Source organism: Tamandua tetradactyla, chromosome 12, assembly GCF_023851605.1.
Source record: "Tamandua tetradactyla isolate mTamTet1 chromosome 12, mTamTet1.pri, whole genome shotgun sequence".
Taxonomy (NCBI): domain Eukaryota; kingdom Metazoa; phylum Chordata; class Mammalia; order Pilosa; family Myrmecophagidae; genus Tamandua; species Tamandua tetradactyla.
In genome coordinates, this window is record NC_135338.1 from 99,336,219 (window position 1) to 99,360,110 (window position 23,892).

At 52.5% G+C, this 23,892-nt stretch overlaps 1 protein-coding gene across 1 annotated transcript in view; it reads left to right on the plus strand.

The window, feature by feature from the left end:
- The window catches only part of SLC28A1 (solute carrier family 28 member 1), a 40,866-nt gene extending 17,460 nt beyond the window's left edge, over positions 1-23,406 (plus strand). Inside the window, exons 10-19 of the mRNA XM_077122329.1 lie at positions 4,386-4,466; positions 8,300-8,380; positions 11,138-11,263; positions 16,261-16,391; positions 17,607-17,775; positions 17,905-18,102; positions 20,781-20,862; positions 21,464-21,562; positions 21,635-21,746; positions 21,891-23,406. Of these exons, the coding sequence (XP_076978444.1) occupies positions 4,386-4,466; positions 8,300-8,380; positions 11,138-11,263; positions 16,261-16,391; positions 17,607-17,775; positions 17,905-18,102; positions 20,781-20,862; positions 21,464-21,562; positions 21,635-21,746; positions 21,891-21,957 (1,146 nt within the window). The 3' untranslated portion in view covers positions 21,958-23,406. The remainder of the gene's footprint in view (positions 1-4,385; positions 4,467-8,299; positions 8,381-11,137; positions 11,264-16,260; positions 16,392-17,606; positions 17,776-17,904; positions 18,103-20,780; positions 20,863-21,463; positions 21,563-21,634; positions 21,747-21,890) is intronic.
- Positions 23,407-23,892: the final 486 nt, after the last annotated feature.

Here is a 23,892-nt window from a genome sequence, read left to right on the forward strand (position 1 = left end):
CTGTCCTCTCTGGCCATTGTTCCCAGCGCTGCCACAGGGTACTGCTCTGAGCAGGGCCACTGGTCCAGATGCTGCCCGCCCTGGGGTGTCTCCTCCCCCCAGCCCCGGTGTATACCCACCCAGAGACCCTCTGGGGCAGTGTGGTGCCCATCTGAGCGACTCTAACACAGTCAACTGCAAAACGGGGGGGGAGAGGGAAGGCCTTGTCTTCTCAGGAGACTTCCGGTACCCTGGATCAGGGCTGTGTATCGGGTGCGGCTGCCGCTGCCAGCCCCCAATCCCCTCAAGGCAATGACAAAGGCTGCTCCCTCACATCTGTATAACCAAGTGGAGCCACCCAGAGTTCGAGGGAAGAGCAGTGAGATCTGCTCCGAGGGGGCTTCCTGCTTCTTCTCGGACAGAGAAGTGGCCGGCAGCATCCCACACTGAAAACACAAAACACTGCCGCTCAGCCTCCCTGGGCAGCCTGGTTCCAGCGCACTCAGAGAGGAACGAGGGAGAGTGCTGGGAAGTCCATGTAGGGGAAGAAGGCTTATAACTAGGGACAGTAAGGAAGACTTCTTGGAGGAGGTGGCATTTGATGTGAGGCTTCAGGACAGGAAAGATCTGGACACATGGCAGGGGCAAAGGCACAGAGGCAGGAAGGTGCCGGCATGTCCACAGGCACCGGTGTGGTTGAGCTTGACGGGCAGGGAAGCTGTTTGAAGGAAAGCACAGGTTGGGGATAAGTCTGCCAGTTGGTGGGGCAGCACCTTGTGGGGAATTAAATGCCGGGCTGAGGAATCTGGGTTTTGTCTCCAGGAAATGGGGAGCCAGCCAAGGTTCTGGGCAGGGAGGGAGTCGACTGGTGCTTTGGGAACACTGACATCTCGGTTAGCTGGTGGGCAGGGTCGTAGACAGAAGCGTGGAGGGGGGAACCAGTGAGGGGCTCAGGGGGCTTCAGGGGTGCTAGGAGGTCAGGGGGACAGAAGCATGGCCTCCATGAGGTTCACCACTTAGCTGCACACTTGTGGGTGTCTTTGCATTTAGCTGTTTGAGGGACCCCAGTTTTAGTCAACTCGTGTCCCTTACCCCACCCTGAGCCCCGCAAGGCCCCGCCCAGGGCCCAAAGGGAAACCAAGGCCTTGTTACCAAAAGAAATGGGGGAGGCCACACCGCAGCTGTCCCAGCCCTGCCCCCACCTGCTCACCTCTGGTTCCTGCATTGAAAGTGTCACCTGGCTGCCACTTTGTCTACTCCCTCGCCAGCTTGTCCCTCCCCATCACCCTTGGCATCCTGACTTCAGGGACCATGAGCGCCAGGAGGGCACGTGAAGTCTCGGCCTTCCCTTGGCATGGCTGACGGTCAGCCCGAGTCCCAGAGGAGAGCAGTGACCCAGGCACGCGAGGCAGGGACAGAGCCCAGCCTTGCCCTGACGCCTGCCCAAGCCTCCTGTTTTTCCTCACAGCTCCCCTCCAGTTACAAAGAGCATTCCTAATATCAAAATTAGTATTTACAAAACACACTCACGGTGGCCAAGGGCTCTGAGATCGGACGTTCTGTCGAGGGAGCGATAAGAAGTGAGGAGGGTTTATCACTGACCTGCCAGCGCTGGCAGTTTCCTGGCTCTGGGGAGCACTGCCTGCCCAACGCTGCCACCCCACGTGCTGGCCGGGGAAGGGCTGGGCCCAGTGCTCACAGCCGCGGAGTCAGAGCCTTCATCTATACCCTCATTGCCCACCACGCACGCACAAACACACACACACACACACACACACAGACACGCACAAACACGCTCGCAACACACACTGGCCCCCAGACTGGAGCAGGCTTTGTTGGGGTTTGAATGGACGGCTCAGGCATTTTCTTTCCATTTTTGCCACGACTCAAGAGCCGCACACGGTGCTGCCCTCCCGCTCCCAGCAGCACTGCCTGCCACGCTGGGAAGCGTCAGTGGCCTCAGAGCCCTGCTTCAGGATGAAGGTCCCAGCCTAGAAAATCAGGAGGCACTTCTCTTTTTTCCATTCACCTCCTCTCTTTAGACAAAGTCACCGCTTCATCCAAAGCACTGCTCCCCTTCCGCCCCAGGCGCCCATGCAGCAGGCGGAAGGGGCCTTCGGGTGGCTGCCAGGATAAAAACCCAACTCCGCAGCAGGCGCTGCTGCCCTGGCTCCCTCGCCTGTCCTGTGTCCCCTCCGCGGGCTGCTGGGCTGCTTGAGCGCGCGGTCTCCGCTGCGCCTGCTCTCAGGGAAGCAGAGTGCGGTCCCCACACTCTGGGTTGTGGTGTTTCCAGCAGCAGCAGGCGAGGAGGAGGCACGCCTGGGCCTTCTCAGGCCAGCGCCTGTGTTCCCTGTCAGGTGGCATCCCCAGTTGCCATGCAGGTGATGGCCGAGACGCAGCATGGAGCAATTCCAGCAATTTCATGGCTGACGTGGCGCTCAGCTGGAAAGGGAGAGGGAGAACCAGGCCAGCGGGGCTGGGCCTTCGGAGGCAGAGTCTCTGTTCGCACAGGGACGTGCTGTAATCCCAATTCATCCCAAACTAGAGCCTAAATCTGACTGCTCAAGACTCGCTCTTCTTAAAGCAAAACAAACAAAAAAACAAAACAATCTTTCCTTCACCCCCTAACTCTAGCTATTGCCCTTCTTCCCTCCTACAGGGTAAGCTTCCTCACGTCCCACTTCCTCCCAGATCCCCTGCCATCAGGCCTCTGTCCCACCCTCCCTCAGCACTGCTCCCACCTGGGCCGCCAGTCCTAGCCTTCCCGGAGTCCTCTGATGTGCCGGACACAGGGGACCCGCCCCCCCTTCTGGACACACAGGCCCTCAGCTGCTGTCGCCTGGCGGCCTCCCGCCTCTCTGATCTCCTTCACCAGCGCCTTCTCTCTCGGCCTACAGTGACGTGTGCCCATCCTCACGGCTCCGTCCTTAGCTCCTGCTCTTCTCACTCAGGACAACTTCCTCCTCGAGTCCCCTCCAGCAGGTGCCCACACCTGGACTCCTCTGTGGACAAGCCTCAAAGCAAAGTCTGGCCTGGGCCCTCCCCTCTGTGCTCTGGACCCTTTTATCTGGCTGTTCACTTGACGGCCCCCGGGGATCTCAAACCCAACAAGTTCAAGGCTGAACAGATGATCTTCCCCCAACCTTCCCATCTTGAGAAATGTCCACCCATTACGGGAAGTTATAGGAATAGATGACAAATTCAGAAATAGAGAAAGAAAATAAAATTTTCTTTATTTTCAGTCCCAGTCCCAACACACACAAGCAGCTACTCGACCTAGGTGTGCTGTCCTCCACCTGTTTTCCTACGCTTTTAACAGTAGGAACTTTCCCATGTAGTATTTTAGTATACGAAGGTCCCCATGGCATTACCAATTCTGCCTGACTTGCTATTTTAAAACTGTCTGGAACAGATGCCGTACAAATAGAACAGACATCGCAACAGGGCCAAAGGTTGGATGGTAAAAAGCAAGTCTTCCTCTCACTCCTGGGCCACAAGTCCCCCAGTTTTCTCCCGGGGCCAATCATCGTGACTGGTCACTTGCCAGTCACATCCTCCCAGAGACAGTTCATGCTCACACAAGAGCACACACATGCGCGCACACACACCCTTCTTTTTACACAGATAACCGCATAGTTAGTGTACACCCTGTTCTATACTTTCCCTTTTTTCTTTTCGTTCAGCTACCTACCTTGGAAATCATTCCCTATCTGCCCGTGGAGAAGGTCCTCATTCTTTATAACTTTTTCATGCACCTTCGTGTGCCAAACCATAGGTCATTAAAACACTGGCCATCCACTGAAAGGCAGGTCAGCTGCTGCCAGGCTTCACCGAGACGAGTAAAACCTCAGTGAAGGGGCACGAGGGTGGAGGGAAGGGGTGTGAGAGGAGCACTGGAGAAAGAATTGCTGAGGCTTTTAGCCTAGTGAAAGGAAACAGGTGGCGGGAGGAGGTGCTGGCGAGAGGCCCAGTGAGTCTAACTCCAGGCGGTGGCGTGGGGCGGGGAGCAGAAGCCCGGAGGCTGCGGGTCCCCTGCTCGGGCTCCGGGCCTGCGGGGAGGTTACGGGCGGGAGGAGGCGGCTGCACGCTGGGCAGAGGCCGCCCTGAGAGGGCGTGGTCCCCTCCGCCCGCAGACCGACAGGCCGCGCCCCGTGCGTGGGGAGCGCCGGGCCCACTCGCGACGGCGCCGCGAGAGGCAGGGAAGGCGTGCTGCGGCGGGCCGCGGTTTAGAGGGCGTCGACTGCTGGGGGCGGGGGAGGGGGGCCTTGCGGGCCGCCTGTGTGGTTTCAGGCCCGGAACTCGGAGCTTCTCCTCTGACCCCGGCGGGGAGAGGGCTGCCCGGGGCCTCCCGGGCCTGCGGCCGCCTGCCCTGCTCTAACCTGGGGGTCTTCACGCTCTCTCGGCAGGTCTTGCCCATCATTGTTTTCTTCAGCTGTGTCATGTCCATTCTCTACTATGTGGGCCTCATGCAGTGGGTGATCCTAAAGGTGAGTTTCCGCGGCCCCATTACCTGCGCTCTCCCAGAACCCCCCGCTCGCGGGATTTGCACCTTCCCAGAATCCCGTGCTCACGGGGCCCGCCCCTTCCCAGAATCCCCTGCTCACGGGGCCTGCACCCTCCCAGAATCCCCTGCTCATGGGGAAGCACCTTCCTAGAGTCCCATGCTCACCGGGCCGCGTCCTCTCAGCTCTGCTGCTTGTAAGGATTCTTTCACACAGTCTCCGGCCAAGAGACTAAGGAGAAACGGCACTGAAGCCATTGTGGCTTTTGTGGGCGGGAAGGTTGCAGTCTTGAGCCTGCAGTGAGAAAAGCTAGGGAAAAATCTATGCCGAAAAGATGTTATGAGGCCCCACCTGACCAAGATGGCAGAGGGAGACCCTTCAGGGCTCTGTCCCTCACGGAAGCTTTAAACAACCAGCAAGGAAAGGCAGACCCATTTTTATCAAAGCTCCAGGAACCAGCTAAAGGATGGTGGTAACGGGGCGACCTGCCGGATCGAGAGAAAGGCTACTTAGGTGTGGTAGGATTTTGAGGTGCGCTGGCTGGTCCTCCCTCCCCCCCTCACCCCGCTGCAGCCAGCCCATGCTTTCAGGGTGGCTCTGGTCCTGGCTCGGTTCTGGACAGAGAAGAATAACCCTTGTGCTCATATGGGAAATGTATGACTGGCCTGATATGTCTGAAGGTAACTCAGAAGACTCTCCATCCCAGAACTTGCTCTGCGTGTAGAAGGCAACTCACAGAATTCTCCTGAGCAACACAGTGAGGTAGCAGTCAGGTGGCTACCTGGGGCAGGAGCTTGCTGGCTGTAGGACATGCAGTGCAGAGCGTGGTGCTGGCAGGAAATCGTTTCCTAGGAAGAGGGGACAGCCATACGTCGGTAAATGGGGGAATTTCCGGTGCCACTTGCATATGCTCAAGAAGCATGTGCAGAGAGTTGAAGGCCACAATAACAGAAATAAAAATTCCCTTGAGGGTGCATGGGTGGTTCAGTGGTAGAATGCTCACCTTCCATGTGGGAAACCCGGGTTCGATTCCCAGACCATGCACCCCCCCCACCAAGAAAAAAATTAAAAATTCCCTAGAGTTTTTAATTTTAGAGTTCAACAACATTTTGGAGCTGAGAGAAAAAATGTCAGAGAAGTTGGAAGATAAGACAATTGAAAACATTCGTTCTGCAGAGTGGAAAAGAGAGAATGAAGAAAAGTGAAGAGGGCCTAAGGAACCTGTGGGACACCCTCAAGTGTACCAATATATGCATTGAGGAAGTCCCAGAAGGAGAAGAAAGGGTCAGAGAGAATATTCAAAGAAATAATGGCTGCAAACTTCACAAATTTAACAAACGTCAGAAATATATACATCCAAGGTGCTCGACGAACTCCAAGCAGAATAAACCCAAATAGACACAAGCTACACCATAGTATAATCAAACTGTTGAATACCAAGGATAAAGAGAGAACTCTGAAAGCTACAAGAGAAAAGCAACATGTCACCTACAGGTCAGTTGCAGTAGGATTAAGTGCTGATTTCTCATTGGAAACCACGGAGGCAAAAAGGCAGTGGGATGACATATTTAAAGTACTGAAAGCAAAAAATCTATCAGCCAAGAAATCTATGTCCAGCAAAACTGTGTTTTAAAAATGAGGGAGTAATTAAGACCTTCCAAGATAAGGAAACCTGAAGGAGTTTGTTACAGCTAGAGCAGCCCAGAAAAGATGCTAAAGAGAGTTGAAAAGAAAGAAAATAGATGGAAGCCACATGAAGAAATAAAGGTCTCTAGTAAGGGTGATGATAGGGGTAAATATAAGTGTCAGCACTATGTCTTTTTTTTTTGTTTGTAGCTCTACTCTTTACTTCCAATCAGATCTAAAGAGAAAATGCATGGAGTGAAGTGAGAGATTGTTACGGACTCATTATGCATAATCATGTAATTTGTGACAATTCATGGGGGACATATGGGAGGATAGTTTGTGTATATTACTGAAGTTTAAGTTGTTATCAAAGCAACTGAGATTGTTACAGATTTAGAATTTTACATTTAAGTCCTTTGATAGCTACAAAGAAAATATTGGAAAATATTCAAGCTCATGGAGCCAGCAATGAGAGCACAGATTTCTGGGGGTGGGTGTGAGTGGGTAGGGGGAATGAGTTACTGCAAAGTGGGTGTTGTTCCTGTTTGGGGCACTGGGAAAGGCTTAGTGATGGGAGGAGTGAGTGTGCTGCAAACTAGTGAAGGGGATTAATCCCACTGAATTGAGGGCTCAGGAGTGGTTTTTATGTCGTATATAAAATAAAAAGCAACTAAAGGGACAATGACAATTAAATGCAATATGTGATCCTGGATGGGATCTGACAAGAAGAGAAGGCTCAAAGGGACATTATTGGGATATATGAGAAAATATTTCAATTTTTTGTAAGCTTTATATTAATGTTAAATTTTTTGAACTTGAAAAGTACACTTAAGGTGATAACGTTAGTGAATGTCTTCATCCTTCGGAAATGTGCATGATAGCATTAAATGTTCAGGGAACATGATGTATATAACCTGCACTCAAATGTTCAAAAAATGAATTTTTGACGGATGGATGGATTGATGGCAAATGTGGCAAAATGTTAAAATTGGTGGATCTGGATATCTAGGGGGATAGGGGTATGTTGGAGTTCTCTATAAGGGGTTTGTGCTATCTTTGTAACTATCCCTTGAGTTTGAAAGTATTTCCAAATAAGCTTTTAAAAAAGATCTTATGAGACTGTGGCAGTGGACCATGTTGGCCAGAATTAGCTGGTGTGAATGCCAAATCCAGCGCTTATGTTCATAAATCTGCTGTAAAAATCAGGATGCAGGAGACAGCATTGGACTTGGCAGAAGATTTAGAGGTTTTAGGTAATTGAGCTCAGAATGAACTAGCTCCATCGGGGGGGGGCTGCCATAAATGCAGATCCCATCTGCAATTATGTTAAAAAAGCAGTGTATGGCATTAGGAAGGGGTTTGTCTCCAAATCTGGAGACCATGTTCACCAACCAGGGGGCTATCACAGCTGCATCGTCACCAGGAGAGTGAAAGGGCTCAAAACCAAACCCTCCTCAGAATAGTTGAAGGAAGTAAGAATGATGAGCTGGAGAAGAGAAGATGGGATGGAGGAGGTTAGGATGGGGATAATTGTTTTCAAATACTATAGAAGAGAGATTAGGGGAAGGGTAGCCTGAGAGCTACAAGCATTGGGCAGAAATTCCAGGAAAGCTGATTTCCTCTTGATTCAAGAGGAAATATCTAATGCAGTGTTTTTCATTATATATAAATATATATATTTACAAAACTTCGGTCCAGAGCATGTTAATAAATGTTACTAGGTAAAGAGAGTCCATGATCAAATAAGTTGGGGAAAGTAGGCTAAACACTAGCTCAACAAATTTAAACAATTTTTTTTACATATAGGACTTCTTAGAGCTTTTACTAAGCTATAGTGTATTGGTAATCTCTAAGGAGTGTGTATATACAGAAACTCTCAAATATATTTGACCAGGGAATTATTTTTGCATAGAGAATGAAAACACACATTTTGGAAGGTCTTCTCAAATGATTGGAGCCATCCTAAGGTGGAATGAGTGACCTGGGGAAGTGGCAAGCTCCCTTGGAGAAATGGAAGATTTCTCCATTCCATTTCTCCGATGGAAGGAGGAAATGAATGGCCCTGTTGGGGAAATGCAGATGTGGGACTCCTACATTGAGTTGGGAGTGGGAGACTTGTGAAGTATTTCCACCCCTGGTTCTCTCTGATTCCGTGGTTTGGTGATGCCAAAGTACACCCTGCTTGCTTCTAGATTGCTTGGCTGATGCAGGTCACCATGGGCACCACGGCCACTGAGACCTTGAGCGTGGCTGGAAACATCTTTGTGAGCCAGGTGGGTGCTGCAGTCTTCTGCCCTAATGCTCATCATCAACATCCTGGAGAGGGTGGGGTGTCCTGGGACCCCGGAGCTCTGTTTCAGTCAGAGAAAGAGCCATGTGAGCCTTTTCCCAGAGTCACCAAAAGCTGCTGCCTCATGAACGTGCCATTTGGGGAGGACATGCTCTGCCTGGTCACACCCTCCTCCTGCTGGCTCCTCCTACCACTCTAGGCTTAGTCTGTCTTCATCAGCTTAGAGACTCACAATCCTTCACATGGAGTCCAACTTTCTCTTTTTATCTATGAGGAAACTGAGGCTCAAGAGATAGGAATAACTTGGCCAAGATTCCATGATCTTCAAGTTAAGACTTAGAATCCAGGCTTTTTCCTTGCTGGCCAGGGCTCCCCTCTTTCTGAAAGTGTATTATCCAAAGCTACTGTAACTGTGAAGGCACTAACAGTCCTGGGTCCCTTTCAAGAGGCCTGGACCCTCTTCTGGTGAGACTCTGAAGGATATTCCAGTTCCATCCTGGTCCACCTGCTGAACATTTGAGTTACTGAGACACACATTTGCCAAAATAATGCCATATATGATTGGACTGTTTTGAAAAGATTGGACTCTCTTCATGTCTTTGCTAGGGTGCAAGCATGTTGCTTGTTGAGCATTTCAAAGATATTTTTAGGCAACTAAAGCAGACATGCTCTCAAATAAATGGTGCAAAAATTCCTCAGTGTTCAGAATAAGGCGAAAGAGGAAGGAGGATACCAAAAGTACAAAATCATTTATTTTATAAATCTGCAATTGTGATAAATGTTTTTTGCCAAAATTTTAGGTGAATGTGACATTGGGTCATGTGAAGCACTCCAAATGTGATTTAGCTTTGAACAAGTTGTTGGCCCAGACCTCAGTGTCTTCCTCTCATTTACTACAAGGGGAGACAATAGGGAGCCTTCACCAACAGGCTGCATCTTTTTACCCTCCCTATGTTGGGGAGCCAGGCCCGCTTCTAAAGCCATGCTCCCCTCAAAGGGCATCACACCGGCTCATGTCTCTAAATACTTTAAATGTCTCCCAGGTCCAGAGCTACAGTCCTGGTATCTTCCCCAAACTCTGGTCTGATATATCCAGTTGCCTCCTCCATCCTCCCCTTTGATATCTCATGGGCGTCTCAGACTTAAGATGCTAATTCCAAGCGAATAGAGCCGTGGATTCCCTCCATCATCAAACTCGGGGAGGTCCCCCAGGCTTCCCCTCCTCACTAAATGAACATCCTCCACCCGGTTATTCAGATAGAAATGGAGACCTCACCCTTCCTTCCCCTCCTCCCCTCACCCCCAGCATTCAGTCGGCCCTCAAGTCCTGCCACCTCTGCGTGTCATCCCCACCCCGCCCCCAGGCTTGCCCTGCTGCCCTTCTTCTCCTTTGCTGCATCTGCTCGAGCTGCCCTTGTCTTGTCCGCACCTGGACGTGGCAGCTGCCTCCACCTTCCACTCCTGCCCCTACCATCCATCCTTTCCAGATAACCTGGAGTGACCTTTCAAAAACACATCTGCCCAGACCACTCTGTACATAGACCACTCCGCATCCTCATCCCGACTCACCGGCCCTCTGGCCCACCTGCCCTCTTCCCCCTCCATCCTTTTTTTTTTTCTAATTGTGGTAACACATGGCAACATAACATTTCCCACTTTAGCCACTTAAAAGTACACAATTTAGTATTTTAACCACACTCACCATGTTATGCCACCATCGCCTCCTCCATCACCAGAACTTCTCCACCATCCCAAAAGGAAACTGTCCCTGGTAACCTCTAATCTACTTTCTGCCTCTAAATTTGCATGTTCTAGGTATTTCATGTAAGTGACATCATACAATATCTGTCCCTTTGTGTCTGGCTTATTTCATTCAACAAAACGTTTTCAAGTTTTGTGACCTATTTCAGAACTCCATTCCCTTTCACGGCGGAGTAACAGTCTCTGTGTGAAGATGCCACATTCCTCCTGCTGCACCTTGACCCACATCCCACCGTCACTCTCTGCAGATACACTGGCCTTCACACTTGCCAAGCTTCTTCCTGCCTTGGGGCCTTGGCCCCGATTTAATCTAGTTTAAGTACCCCCTAGCATTCTCTTTCATGTATCTTCATAGCTTTTATCACCACCGAAGATTTCATGGCTTACTTTTGATTGCTTGTTGATTCTTCACACACACACACACCATCCCTGTTCCCACATGTCTTCCTCTTACTGCACTTAAGGCGTAAGCTCGGCCAGGGCAGGACTTTGTCTCGTGCACCCTATTCATGGAAAGGTACCTGGCGCAGACTAGGTACTGAAGAACTATTCAATGAGTGGGTGAATGAATGAACGAAATAACAGCTCCAGGCTTCCCCAGGTGCCCTGAAGTAAACACACAATCTAGTGTCCCAGCTCCTTTGTATTTGGCGACCTCCCTGGCTTCATTAAGAAGTCAGGACAGGTGTTAGATCCTCTTCCCATCCCTATGCACGAGCAGGAGTGATTGTTTTCATCTCTCTGAGCCTCTGTCTGCTCTCCTGGAGGATGGGGCGGTCGCCTCTGTCCCAGGAGAATGAGTAATGCATGTGAGGCACTTCTCAGGGTCAGCAAGTACAGACCGCAGCCTTACCCACCCTGCTGTCTTCCCTCTGGGGCACCCCAGCGCTCACTGTGCCCTGCCCCTCCCAGGAGGCCGGCGGCTCGGTGCCCACCGCAATCCCGCAACTCTGGCTGTCTGACTCTTTCCCGTTTGCAGACCGAGGCTCCTCTCCTGATCCGGCCCTACTTGGCAGACATGACACTCTCTGAAGTCCACGTCGTCATGACTGGGGGCTACGCCACCATCGCGGGCAGCCTGCTGGGCGCCTACATCTCCTTTGGGGTATGTGGAGCCCTCCCTGCAGCCGGTCCCGGAAAGGACCCCGGGCCTCCCTCCAGCGCCACCCCAGGGCCCCATGTGCTCCATCACAGCCCTCCGGTGACAGGGACCTCACTAAGGCAGGCCTGGTGGCTGGACCCCTGGGCCAGGCTTCTCCCGTGGCCGTTGGGAGCAAAGAGTCCCAGGGTCCCGTTTACTGAGCACCAGCTGCCGGCCACGCAATGCGCTTGATTTATTAGCTCACTTTACAGATGAGGAAATTGAGACTTGAAGAAGGGGAGGTGCCCAGAGTCAGGATTTGAATCCAGATCTGACTCCAAAACTTATTCTTCTTCCCCCACAGCCCCTCATCAAGGGCATCCCTGGAGATGTGCCCCCCTCTTTCCCGACTCCCACTCTCTGTGCTCAGGTCCCAACTCTGCTCCGAAGTTGTTGCTTGTGCAGCTTTCTGCGTACAATGCATTTCTAGGTCAAATTCTGGAGGTGTGAATCAGACCCATAAACCAAGGACAGCACTTGTGCAGGGCAGGCAGAGTTGAATTTCTAGAGGTATTTCCTATGCAGGGCCTGGCGATAAAACACTTGGTATTTATTTATGTTTTCGCATGCAGCTTTTCTTTATTTCCTTTTAACTACCAGAGTAATTATTGATTGTTGCAGCTGTGGATAAGTAAACATTTAAAAAAAAAAAAGTCTGTCTTCCGAAGTCCCTTTCCCCGGGACAACTGCTTTTTCATAGCTCTGAGCAGTGTTCTCGGCATAGTTCTCACAGTATGGTTACTGGACTGGCGGCAGCAGCAGCTGGGAAACTTTTAGAAATACAAATTCTAAGGCCCTACTCCAGACCTACTGAATTAGAAGCCCTGGGGAGTGGACTCAGCACTCTTGGCTTAATCAGCACCCCAGGTGATGGGGCTGCTCACTCGGGTGTGAGAACCACCGACTGAGAAGTTGCCACTCCAGGCTTGTCGGTGCAAACACAGTCATTTAGGTTTATATACCTGTGTGTATACATACTTGCTTTCTTTTTTACTAATGGTGAGTAAATTCTACTCAGTACTTTTCTGCAACTTGTTTTTTTCTTGTAACATTCTAAGCATGACATGAAACAGAAGTATACAGGAAAAGGTTGAACAGAGCTGACTAATGAAAATAATAATTCTTGCACTATGTAAAAAAGTTAAAATGATTGATTGGGAGGAAATAGTTCATAAATGTACTTATTTATTTGAAAAATTAACTTTACTTTGAGAGCACTTTTAGGTTCATAGAAAAATTGCACAGAAACTAGTCTTCCCATAAACCACTTCCCCAGCTCTCCGTCAGCAACATCCTGCATGAGCGTGTTGCATTTGTCACAATTGATGAACCAGTATTGACAGTTTATTCATAGCTGATAAATATAGAATGTAAATAGAAAGTAGGTCATAAATTTATTTTAAAATATGTTTGATCTCACTAGGGGTCAAAGATATTAATAACAGTTGTCTTCTGACAGATATGCAACACTTTATATGCCTTTAAAAATGCAAGCATGTGGAGTGGTCAGGCACTCTTGGTGGGAGTACAATTTGCTGTGACCTTTTTGGAGGCCTCTACCAGTTCATTTAAAAATATGCCCTCCCTTCAATGCAAACAGGAATTGTATAACAGAAATATTCTCACAAGTGTTCCAAAAAAGGCAAAATTCCAACTTTATTAGTAATAGCAAAAAACAGGAAGTAACCTAAATGTCTGGCAGTAAGGGCTGCAGGGGACGCAAGTGCCCTGACCCACTGCTGTGTGGTCGTGGTCATCGCCGCTGTCAGCGCGATTAATTTAATACCTTTATATGGAGATGGTCACGGTTCTCTGCACAGAACCTCCTGTCCCACCCCAGTTCCTCTGTAAATTAGGCAGGGCAGGTATGACTATCCCCATTTTACAGACAAGGAAACTGACAAGGATTCAATACCCCTACCCAAGACCAAGGAAGAGAAGGAATTAGAACCCATCAGGTCTTTTCCTTTCCACGTTCAAGGCCCCTTCTACCGAGCCCACAGGCTCCACTTGGGAAGCCCCAGGCCACAACCATCGGGGCCCAACAGAAAAGCCCGCCCTCGCGGCCGCTGCCCCCATCCCCACCCACCACCCCGGCCCGGCCTCCGGAGCGGCTCCCTCCGCCCGGACCCGGCTCCCCCCACCCGGCCCCGCCTCGGGAGCGGCTCCCCTCCGCCCGCCCCGCGCGTGCCTCTGCCTCGCCTTTAGCGCCTCCAGGGACCCCTCGATCCGTCGCGTGCCTTGGGCTCCGGGCCCCTCGAGCTCCCCCTTCCAGGCTCGCACATCCCAGCCCTTCTCGTCGGTGCTCACTGCCTCTGCCCGCGTCCCTTCTGCTGCCGCTTCCCGACCCGCGCCGTCTCGGGCAGCCTGTGCGCTTTGGAAGTGTAGCGTCTGGAATTACATGTGCTGCGAGGCTTCATATGAAAATGCAAAATAGTTCATTGATCATTTTATATTGATAACGCAGTAGAAAGAAAATATTTAGGATATACTAAGTTAAGGGGAATATATTCTTAAAATTTATTTCACCTGTTTCTTTTTACTTTTTGAATATGGCTGCTAAAGAAAATGAAAGCCCTACATGTCCTGTGCATCTTCTCCCTCCTGGCTGTGCTCATCTGGGTCATCCCCCGCAGAGCTCCCAGGGTCAGGTGATGGCCCCCTTTCTTGACCTCCACCTGGGGCTCCGTCCCCACGGCTGTTCCGGAAGGCTCTAAGTAGGCCCAGCTCCCCCTGCTAGCCCTATGCGCTGCTCTCTGCCCGCCTCGGCTCTGGGACGAGGTAGGACAGCAGATGTGTGCCCTGAGCTGTGCCCGCATTGGGCACTGTAGCGGGAACGTGAGAGTGGGGGCCCGGCACGGGGTGGGGGCTGCCCTGACAGGGCCACGGGAGCATCTCTGCACCTGTAAAATGGGCAGAGCTGCCCCCACCTCCCAGCCAAGTAAGAGGTTAAGTGCAGCAAGTAACAGAGGACGTGTAGAATGGTGCTGAATAAGTAAGTGTCAGTTCTTTTCTGTTAGGGCTGAAATCTGTCCTTCTGAAGCTGGCTGTTTTATGCTTTATAGTTGTCTGCATTCGTTTCCTCTCTTGGTCAACTTCCTTTTGAAAATTCAAATTGAGGACCTTGGCCTTTATCCCTTTTCACATGGGATACTTTGGGGCAGAGGGAGCAGGCCTCTGGCGGAGAGGGTCCTGGGATGCCTGGGATGCTGGGGCATGCCTGGCACATGCCTGGGAAGCAAGCCTGGGAGTTGTCCACCCCCCCGGACAGGTGGCCAGCAGTGGGGGCCCCATGCCCCCTGGAGCCCGGCCTGAGCCCTGTCCCCAGCGAGCAGGCAGTGGGCCGGTGGGCATCTGAGGCCACGGCTACAGCTGGCCCCACCCAGGGGACATTGTGAGACCTGCAGGGTGTGTCCTACTGAGACTCAAGTTTACAGACCAGATGGCATCACCAAGCTGGAGGAAGGGGAAGGGTCCTGGCCGATGAGGGGAAAGTCTCAGGCCCTGGGGGTGGCATGGTCCCAACTAGAGCCGGGCAGCTAAGCTGGGGTGCGCAGAGCCTAGGGCTGCACTTGGCCGAGGCTCACTCAGCCCAGCAAGGGCTGGGGCAGCTGGGCATGATGCTTGTGCCATATTTTAAGTTTTTTTCTGCTTATTGTTGAAAAGGAACAAATGAGGATTAAAAGGGGAAGAAAAGAAGCACATTGCTCTTCCCAGGCTGGGCGCTTCTCGGAGAGGATAAGGGGACGCCTCCCCGGGCTTTGCCTCTCCTGTTTTGGACCGAGCATGCAGCTCATACTCACCTCCCCTTTTTCTTTTTCTTTTTGAAAAGAAAAAAAAAAGTTTAAGACTTTTTAAGAAGAAAAAGTCCATTTTACTTTTCTGTGTTCAAAAGCAATATATGTTGTTGTGGACATTTTGAAAGCTATCAAAAAGCAGAAAGAAAAGAAAACCAGCTGTGGTTCCGCTAGCCAGGCTCAGCCAGTTTGTTGACATCTTGATATATCCCTTTCTGGTCTTCTTTTATGCATAGTTTCCCCCCATAGTTGTGGTTGTGCTCACTATACAATTTTGTGGGCATTTCCCGACATTATTGTGAGGTTGGAAACTATCGTTGTGATGGCAGCCTGACACTGCTGAGCCATTCCCCCACGGTTGCATGTTTGGGTTGGTTTTAATTTTCCCACTTGGTAAATAACAATGGTGGGGAAAGGTGTCGCATCTGTCCCTGGAAGAGAAGAGGGAGCAGAGGGACTGGGGGCACAGTGAGGATGAGAATTCAGGAAGGGAGCCTCCCAGGGGCTGAGGGGTGCCCCCCACCGCAGGCAGGGTTTCCACACCAGGATTCCAGGGCAGCCCCAGGGCCAGGGAGAGGCTGTTGGACTAGGCAGAGTTCCCCAGTGGGGCCATCTGGCCGCACAAGCGGGCGTCCCAGGTGGCCCTGAATAGTGAGTTCCCTGTCGCAGTGAGATTCAAGCAGGGAATACATTCCTCCACTAAAGGGTCAAATCGAGTCACCACTTAGAGCCACCCCAGCACTCAGGTGACATGAGCTTGGTCTGCAGTCAGCGTGAACACAGTTCATGGTGCATCGGCCCCTGGATTAGCCGTCCAAGGGAGACAGCCTAGAAGGAAGGGAAGAACCTTGAAGGTAAAAGACCTGATGGGTTCCAATTACTCCTCTTCCTTTCTCTTAGGTGAGGCATAGTGAATCCTTTTAGGCCTCGGTTTCCTTGTCTGTAAAATAGGATACTAATCCCAGCTCTGCCTGACCGACAGGAACTGGGGGAAATGGGGGGCTCTGTGCATCCGAGCTGTGACCCCCCCCCCCACAGAAGGTATTATTCTTGTTAATGATGACAGCAGTAATGCCAGCACACGTCTCCTGCTGCCCTGGCCCACCCTTGCTGTCCCAGCATGTCCCTGACTGTCCCCTACAATCCCCATCCGTGCTCTTGCAGATTGACGCGGCCTCGTTGATCGCTGCCTCCGTGATGGCCGCCCCTTGTGCTCTGGCCCTCTCCAAGCTGGTCTACCCGGAGGTGGAGGAGTCCAAGTTCAGGAGCGAGGAAGGGGTGATGCTGACCTATGGGTGAGCGCGGGCCAGTGGGGAAGGGGAGGGCCAGCGCACAGGGGGCACGGCCCTGCCGGCTCTGCCTGTCCTGGTCTCCAGCAGCCCAGCACGGCCTCTCCTCCCACTGCTCACACTGCAGCTGCACTCTCAGAGGCGCACACTCCAGCTCTCACACCCCAGCTTCCGTCCCTGGGCAGCAGGAGGCTGAGTGTGGAGTGCGGGGCCTGGCTCGTGGGCCAGCGGCCTGGCGTGCACGGTGAGGAGGCTCCAAGAGGCCTGGAGAGGCTTGCTGCCCCCCGTCCGCCCTGCACTCCTGGGGCCTGCTCAGCAGTGGGGCCCTCGCTGAGCTCCGGCCGGCCTCACACCCGCCTCTGTGAGCATCTTCACAAACGCTGTGTAGGAGTTAAGCTGTGAAACAGTTGGAAAGGGCCCACTTTGGAAAGATGTGCTGGGGCACACGTGGGCACACGTGCCGAGGGGCTGGAGTAGCGCTCTGGTCGCCATTGTAGAAAGTACAGGGAAGCAGGTGAAATGAATGAATTTTGTCATAGACCCTATTTAACTCACTATTCCCAAATGGTTATCCTCCCAGATGTAATCAGTGTAAAATTATTAATGAAATATTTGACCCTTCTCTTTTGGGATGAAATCCCCCAAATCCGGTGTGGATTTGGGCTTAGCCTCCCTTCGTGCAGCCTCCGGGCAGGGTGGCGGGGGTTTCTTTTGGCGCTGGGGTCACCCCCTTTCCCTCTTTGGGTCTCACAGGGACCCAGAAAGTGCAAGCCTGTACAAAGGGACCCCCACTATCTGTGGGGACAAGTCAAGAGCCATTGTTTGCTTTTTTTTTAAAATTGAGATAGCTTCACGCACATACAGTCCATCCAAAGTATACAGTCAGTGGCTCATCATATCATCCCCTAGTGGTATATTCATCACCGTGGTCATTTTTAGAACATTTGCAATACTCCAGAAAAAAGAAACAAAAAGAAAAAACCCATCCATGCCATCCCCCGGCCCCTCCCTCTCATTCACCACTAGTATCGCAGTCTACCCAGTTCTTTTTACCCCTTCACCCCTTCACCCCTCTCCCCTATGATTTCTTTTTTTGTTCTCAGTTTTTTACCCATCTGTCCATACCCCGGGTGCAGGGAGGGCCAGCCACGCGTTGTCACCACCCCGTTCCCTCTAAACGCTCTGTGGTCACCGTCACCCTCTGTCTTGACCTAACCCCAGAGAGGCCCAGAATCTCCTGGATGCGGCCAGCAGTGGGGCCGCCGTCTCGGTGAGGGTCGTGGCCAACATCGCCGCCAACCTGATAGCGTTCCTGGCCGTGCTGGCCTTCGTCAACGCTGCCCTCGCCTGGCTGGGGGGCATGGTGGACATCCCAGAGCTCAGCTTCCAGGTGCAGCTCCAGCTGCCCCCCTCCACCGCGGGGCACGGTGGTCCCGGGCTGGGCCTGCCTGGGGAGGGGGGCAGACCGAGCTGGCCCGGCTCTGGGCGCCAGCTCCTGCCCTTGCTCTTTTGTCCTCAGCTCATCTGCTCCTACATCCTGCGGCCAGTGGCCTTCCTGATGGGCGTGACCTGGGAGGACTGCGCGGTGGTGGCTGAGCTGCTGGGGACCAAGCTGTTTCTGAACGAGTTTGTGGCCTATCAGGAGCTCTCCAAGTACAAGCAGCGGCGCCTCGCGGGCGTCGAGGAGTGGGTTGGCTCCAGGAAGCAGTGGATCTCCGTGAGTGCCCTGGGCCTGGCTGAGACACCCCGAGGTGGCAGTTTCCTTGTCACACCCAATGCCCTCGGAGACAAGATGGCTGCAGGCTTTGCTGCCATCTGTCTTGAGGCGTCTTAGGAGGCAGGGGACAGTGCTGTTGAGAGAGCCGAGATAGCCCCGTCCTGCGTGGCCTCTGGTCAGCCAGGGACCTTGTCTCTGTATTGGGGCAGCAGGTGTGGCACCTGCCACGACTGCCCCCCAGGAAGCCATCAGTGAGACGGGAGACATTGCCACCATGTGCACTGCTATTTTATTGAATTCTGCTCCGGAGCTGGCATTTTCTGTTAAAATCTATTAAAAAAAATAGAAAAGCTCTATAAAAGTAACCTCTCAAATAATAAAAGCTCCATGCCACATTACTGAGAATGAAAAAAGTACCCATAATCTCACCAACCTGACATCACAGCAATTGTCATTTTATACATTCTCTTTGATTCTCTCTTTTTTTTTTTTACATGGGCAGGCACCGGGAAACGAACGCGGGTCCTACTCTGGCATGGCAGGCAAGCATTCTTGCCTGCTGAACCACCGTGGCCTACCCTTTGATTCTTTTTTTTTTTTTTTTTTTTTTTTTTTAAAGGAAGGAAAGACAGAGAAGGAAGGAAGGATGGAAGAAAGGGAAACATCTTTAAACATTTTCTTGTTTTATTATATTTTGTTTGTTTGTTTGTTTTTTACATGGGCTGGGGCCGGGAATCGAACCGGGGTCCTCCGGCATGGCAGGCAAGCACTCCTGCCCGCTGAGCCACCGCGGCCCGCCCCCTTTGATTCTTTTTAAGACAGCGTTTTTGCAGTTGTCATTAGAGTATCTATGCTGTATCGTAGCCAGCATTTTTTTCACTTACTATTTGGACATAGGCATCCTTTTCAGTATGTGTATCCCTACGTGTTTAAGCCAGTCCCCTGCTGTGGGGCCACTGAGGCTCAGTCCATTATTTGACTGTTTACCGAAGTTGAAGTGAGTATCTGTGCACAGAACTGTTCCTTGCTCTTGAACCGTTTCCTTAGCAGCCTTCCCAGGTGTGGGGGGACCTGATCATGTGGCCCACAGCCTCAAGTGGCTGCGGCCAGTGACTTTCCCTGAAATTGCCACCAGCTGGGCCACCGCACACCAAACTGCACTGAGCAACCTGCTAAAAAAAAGAAAAAAAGTTTTGCTATTTTAATGAGCAAATAATAGCTCATTGTTTTAATTTTTCACTTCTTGGGTTTCTAGGAACTTTTAACATTAAAAATGTTTTCTTGTATCTTAAATTATTTTTTAAGTTACAAAGGACTGTACCATTAGCTTCACAAATAGGTTTGTATGGAGCAAACAGCAGACTTTCCCCTCATCCTATCCTCACCTCCAGTTTCACCCCCTCCTCAGAGGCTTCCAAGGGCACACGCCTCCATGATTGCTTTCTGATTACCTTCATTCCTTCAGCAAACATTTTTCCTGACCCTTTGGTGCCAGGCACGTTGCTAGGCCCTGGGGATGAAAAGGGAATTAGGCAGACATGGTTCCTGCGCTTGTGGACACAGGCAAATAAAAGAAAGAAAAGGAATCAATAAAATAATCACAAATCTTGGCAAGCTCTAAGAAGGAAAGCAAGAGAAATGAGGGAGAGGTCTTCCTGGGCTGGGCTGGTCGGAAAAGTCCTCCCAGAGTCAGCATTTAGGCCAAGACTTGGAGGGAGGAGAAGGGAAAGGGCAGCCCCCAGGCGGGGAGCAGGGCGGGCAAGGGCCCTGGAGTGGGAAAGAGCCCGGTGTGCGAGAGACCTGAGTGAGCAGGGCAGGGCACTCGGGCGCAGGGGAGGGAGCAGATGCGCAGGGGTGGGGCAGGGGAGGGGACAGGGGCACAGGGGTGGGGTAGACGCGCAGGGGAGGGAGCAGATGCGCAGGGGTGGGGCAGGCGTGCAGGGGAGGGGTAGGCGCGTAGGTGTGACACGGGTGAGGAGCCCTAGAGGCTGCTGGGACTTGGCTCTACAACTTTAAGGAGATTAGTCGAGCTGCTCTATGGCATGTGATTTTTCCATTAATTTGTATAAACTTTTTTTTGTTGGAAAGACATTCACTTTTCTATTTTCTACGGATTTTTTTCCTACTCTTTTTAAAATTTTATTTTGATATGCAGGAATTTTATTTTACACAAGTCTTGACACCCAATCTCTTCCTTTGTGATTTCTTCAGTTATTTCTAAACTTAGAAAATTATCTCCATTCCAGAACTCTCCTAAGTGTTAAGTTCCTGAAACAGCAGGTGAGGTAGCTAAGAGCGCGTGCTCTGGAGTCAGGCAGAACAGGCCGAGTTCTGGCACCGCTGTCTTCTTGCTGCAGGAACTTCCTCAGTGACTTAACATCTCTCAGTGTCCGTTTGCTCCTCTCCAAAATGAGCGTAATAATACCATCTTGGCATCCTGTGTTTCTGTTGTTTGATATTAAAAGTATTAGTATGTATCTGTTTCAGTAATCCAGAATTAATTTTTTTACATGGTGTGAGGTGTAGTGGGTGGGCAAGGCCTGGGAGGGGGCAGCACACAGGGGCTGCACATGTCAGGGTCACCCAAGCTGAATTAAGACCGGGAACCTAGAGCATGTCAGGGTGCTCCCATCCCATCGGGGGAGGGCCTCCTCCTCACCCATCTTCTGCATTTTCAGATCAGAGCAGAAATCCTCACGACGTTTGCCCTCTGTGGATTTGCCAACTTCAGCTCCATTGGGATCATGCTGGGAGGCCTGAGTGAGTCCTCTGGGGTCTCCCCAGTGACCCTGGAGTTGGGGACCTGGAATTGCGTCCTGGCTCTGATACGAGGAGTGGGGGGCCTGCAGGCCTCCCTTGACCCCTTTGTTCAGAGCCCGTGAAGCCTCTGCTGGGGCCCAGGAAGTTGGCATCTGGGCTGCCCCGGCCAAGCCTGACTCCAGGCTCTGGGGGAGATGGGGTGCGGGGGGGCTTGTCCGCCTGAGGCTGTGGCCCCCGACTCCCACCCCCCACTGCGGGCAGCGGGCCGGGGCCTGGGGAGGCCGCCTCTGCCAGGCCTCAGCTCCCAACGCGTGACTTCGCTCCCCGCGGCCGCCGTGCGAGCTGGAGCCCGCTTTACCGAGCAGGAGATGGATGTGGCGGAGGTGAGGGCCCGGGCCCGCAGCCGGATGTGCTGAGCCTGCGTTCCTCCAGCTGCCCGCCTCCGGACTCACCTTCCCTCGACATCTGCGGGATGCGGCCAGGCCTGGGCCCGAGCCAGCCCAGGAGGCCCCCAGACCCCACGCTGCCCCGCGCCCCGGCGGGGAGGGGTGGGCAGGTCAGCCAGGGCGGCTTCCTGGCCCTGAGCGTGGTCGCCCTGCAGCTTCCATGGTCCCTCAGCGGAGGAGCGACTTCTCCCAGATCGTGCTGCGGGCGCTCCTCACGGGGGCCTGCGTGTCCCTCGTGAACGCCTGCGTGGCAGGTGGGTGCTGGCCTGGCGCGCTCGGGGGGCCCCCGGCCCCGGCCCTGCCCAGCAGCTGCGGTCCCCCCACAGGTGTCCTCTACGCGCCCCAGGGGCTTGCGGTCAGCTGCGCGTCCCTCCTGAACACGACGCTCAGCAGCACCAGCTTTGAGGTGTATCAGTGCTGCCGGGACGTCTTCCAGAGGTGAGCCCCAGCGCCGGGTCCGACGAGGGGGCTGCGGCTGGTGGGGCGGGCCGGAAGCGGAGCGGGGCGGCCCGGGGACACGGGGCAGCGCCGCTGGCTGGGCCTGGAGCTCAAACCGTAGCCTTTGCTTTCTTTTCACACCAGTCTGGAGCCCAGCACCGTGGCCCTGGACAACTGCTGTCGATTTTACAACCACACCCAATGCGCTTAGGCCCCCTTTGCTCTGCGGGGCCGTCCAGAAACCGCAGGGCTCAGCACCCACCCCCACCCCCACCCCCAAGGCACACAGTTAGGGAGGGGCGCCCCCCTCCCCCACTCAGCTGCCTTCGGCTCCCCATTTCCTGCTTCCCAAAGGAGAACTCTCAGAGTTGCCTCTGCTTCCTTCTCTCTCTCTCTTGCCTCCACACAGCATCCTGGCCTTCTACCGTCTCCCCCAGCCCCCCCCCCATGCATCTCTGTCTGCTGTCGGGGCCCCACCCAAGCCTGGGCAGTCTCCTCCCCTGCCCTGCTGAGCCTCCATCTCCTGCCTCCAACGTTAGGGTCCTGCCCGGGTGCACCCCTGCCAGGTGTTCCTCCTGGGTCAGATCCTCAGCTGCCTGCCTTGCAGCATTCTCCGCATGGGGTCTTTCCTGTGGAAATCGCTTCTGCGAGGCAAGAGGGTCCCACAATCACGGAGGCTTAGCACATGCTGTGCTAAATAAACAGGTGTCTTCACAGGTGGCTTGTCAGATCTTGACAGGGCCATGATGTAATCGTTTTACAAGTGCATTTGACCATAGGAACTTTATGATGGAAGCACCTCTTAGTTGAGGGTTCCATGAATATGGTTTGGGAAAGAGTAGTTGATGTTCTCACTGCTTTTCTATGTGACATCGTAACACCCACAAATGTCTGTGCCAGACACTGCACTCAGTGCTTCATAATCTCAGCTCAAACTTTAAAACAACTCTGTGAGGTAGAGACTAGTATTCCTAGTTGAGGAGTCAGAGGCCCAGAGAGGGTAGGTCACTTGCCTAATGTAGCACAGCTGGAAAGAGGAAGAGTGAGGATTTGAACTCAGCCATGCAGTTCTGCAAATTATATGCTTCCCCTCTACTAGCTGCTAGCGTGGAAGGGACTCTGCTGTGCAGCCTGCCCTCCGCCTGCTCCAGCTTCTTCTCCCACCTGAGTTTCTTCCTGCCTCTAATCCTTACTTCTTGAATTCCCATCAGTCCCCTCCCTCTGCCCCTGCTGCGCCTACCTCAGTTCTCATTTTCCCCAGAAGCTTGGCTGCAGTGACCTGTAGGCACCCTGTCCCCATGGCCCCTGGGCTCATACTGTCAGGCCAGCTTCCTAGTTCTGACCACCCTGGCCCGAGGCACCAGGAACAGGAGGCCTAGTCAGCAGCTGCCCTGCTGGCGCCACAGACACGTCGCTGCTTCTGCTCCATGCTCTGGTTCCACTGGGCACCAGCCCCACCCCCTGTACCCCCATAGGCTGGCCAGGGACCCTTGTCTCAAGGCCAGAGTCCTCCCTCTCAGCCCTGCAGCATAAGTTCTTGTCCTGACTCCCACATCCCATGGCTCAACCTTGGCCTTGTCTCTGCAGCCACGACTCAGACTCTGCCCCAACTCCCCCAGGGGCACAATCAGCTCCTGTTAAATAAAATCACCCTGTCAGATTTCTGCAAGAGTTTCTGAATGTGACTCTCAATTTCTATAATTACATTATTGCAGACATAGAAACAGATTCTGTACGTCACTGATTCATGGCCCACACTTTTAACTCTGTCGTCCTGCAGTATTTTCTGTTAATGAAAACTCCTTATGGGATTTTCTGTTCATAGGGTTGTCATGCACTTCAGAATCTCTCAGGGAACTGGGCAGAGGCAGTGGGGCTCTTGTTGGAACCCATGAAACCTTGTCTTTCACACAAGAGAATGCAAAACTGCATGACAAGAGAATTCCAAATAATTTATGCAAATACTTTCTCCTCAAGGTGGAACATAACTCCCACCCTTTAAATATGGCCTCTGCTGAGTGACTTGTTTCCACAGAGTGCTGTACGGGAAGAAGGGAACAAGAAAGTAACTTTGCAGCAAACACTGCCTTAGCCAGGTGATCTGGGTTCACACCATCCACAGCAATCCAGGTTCACCCACAGTGAT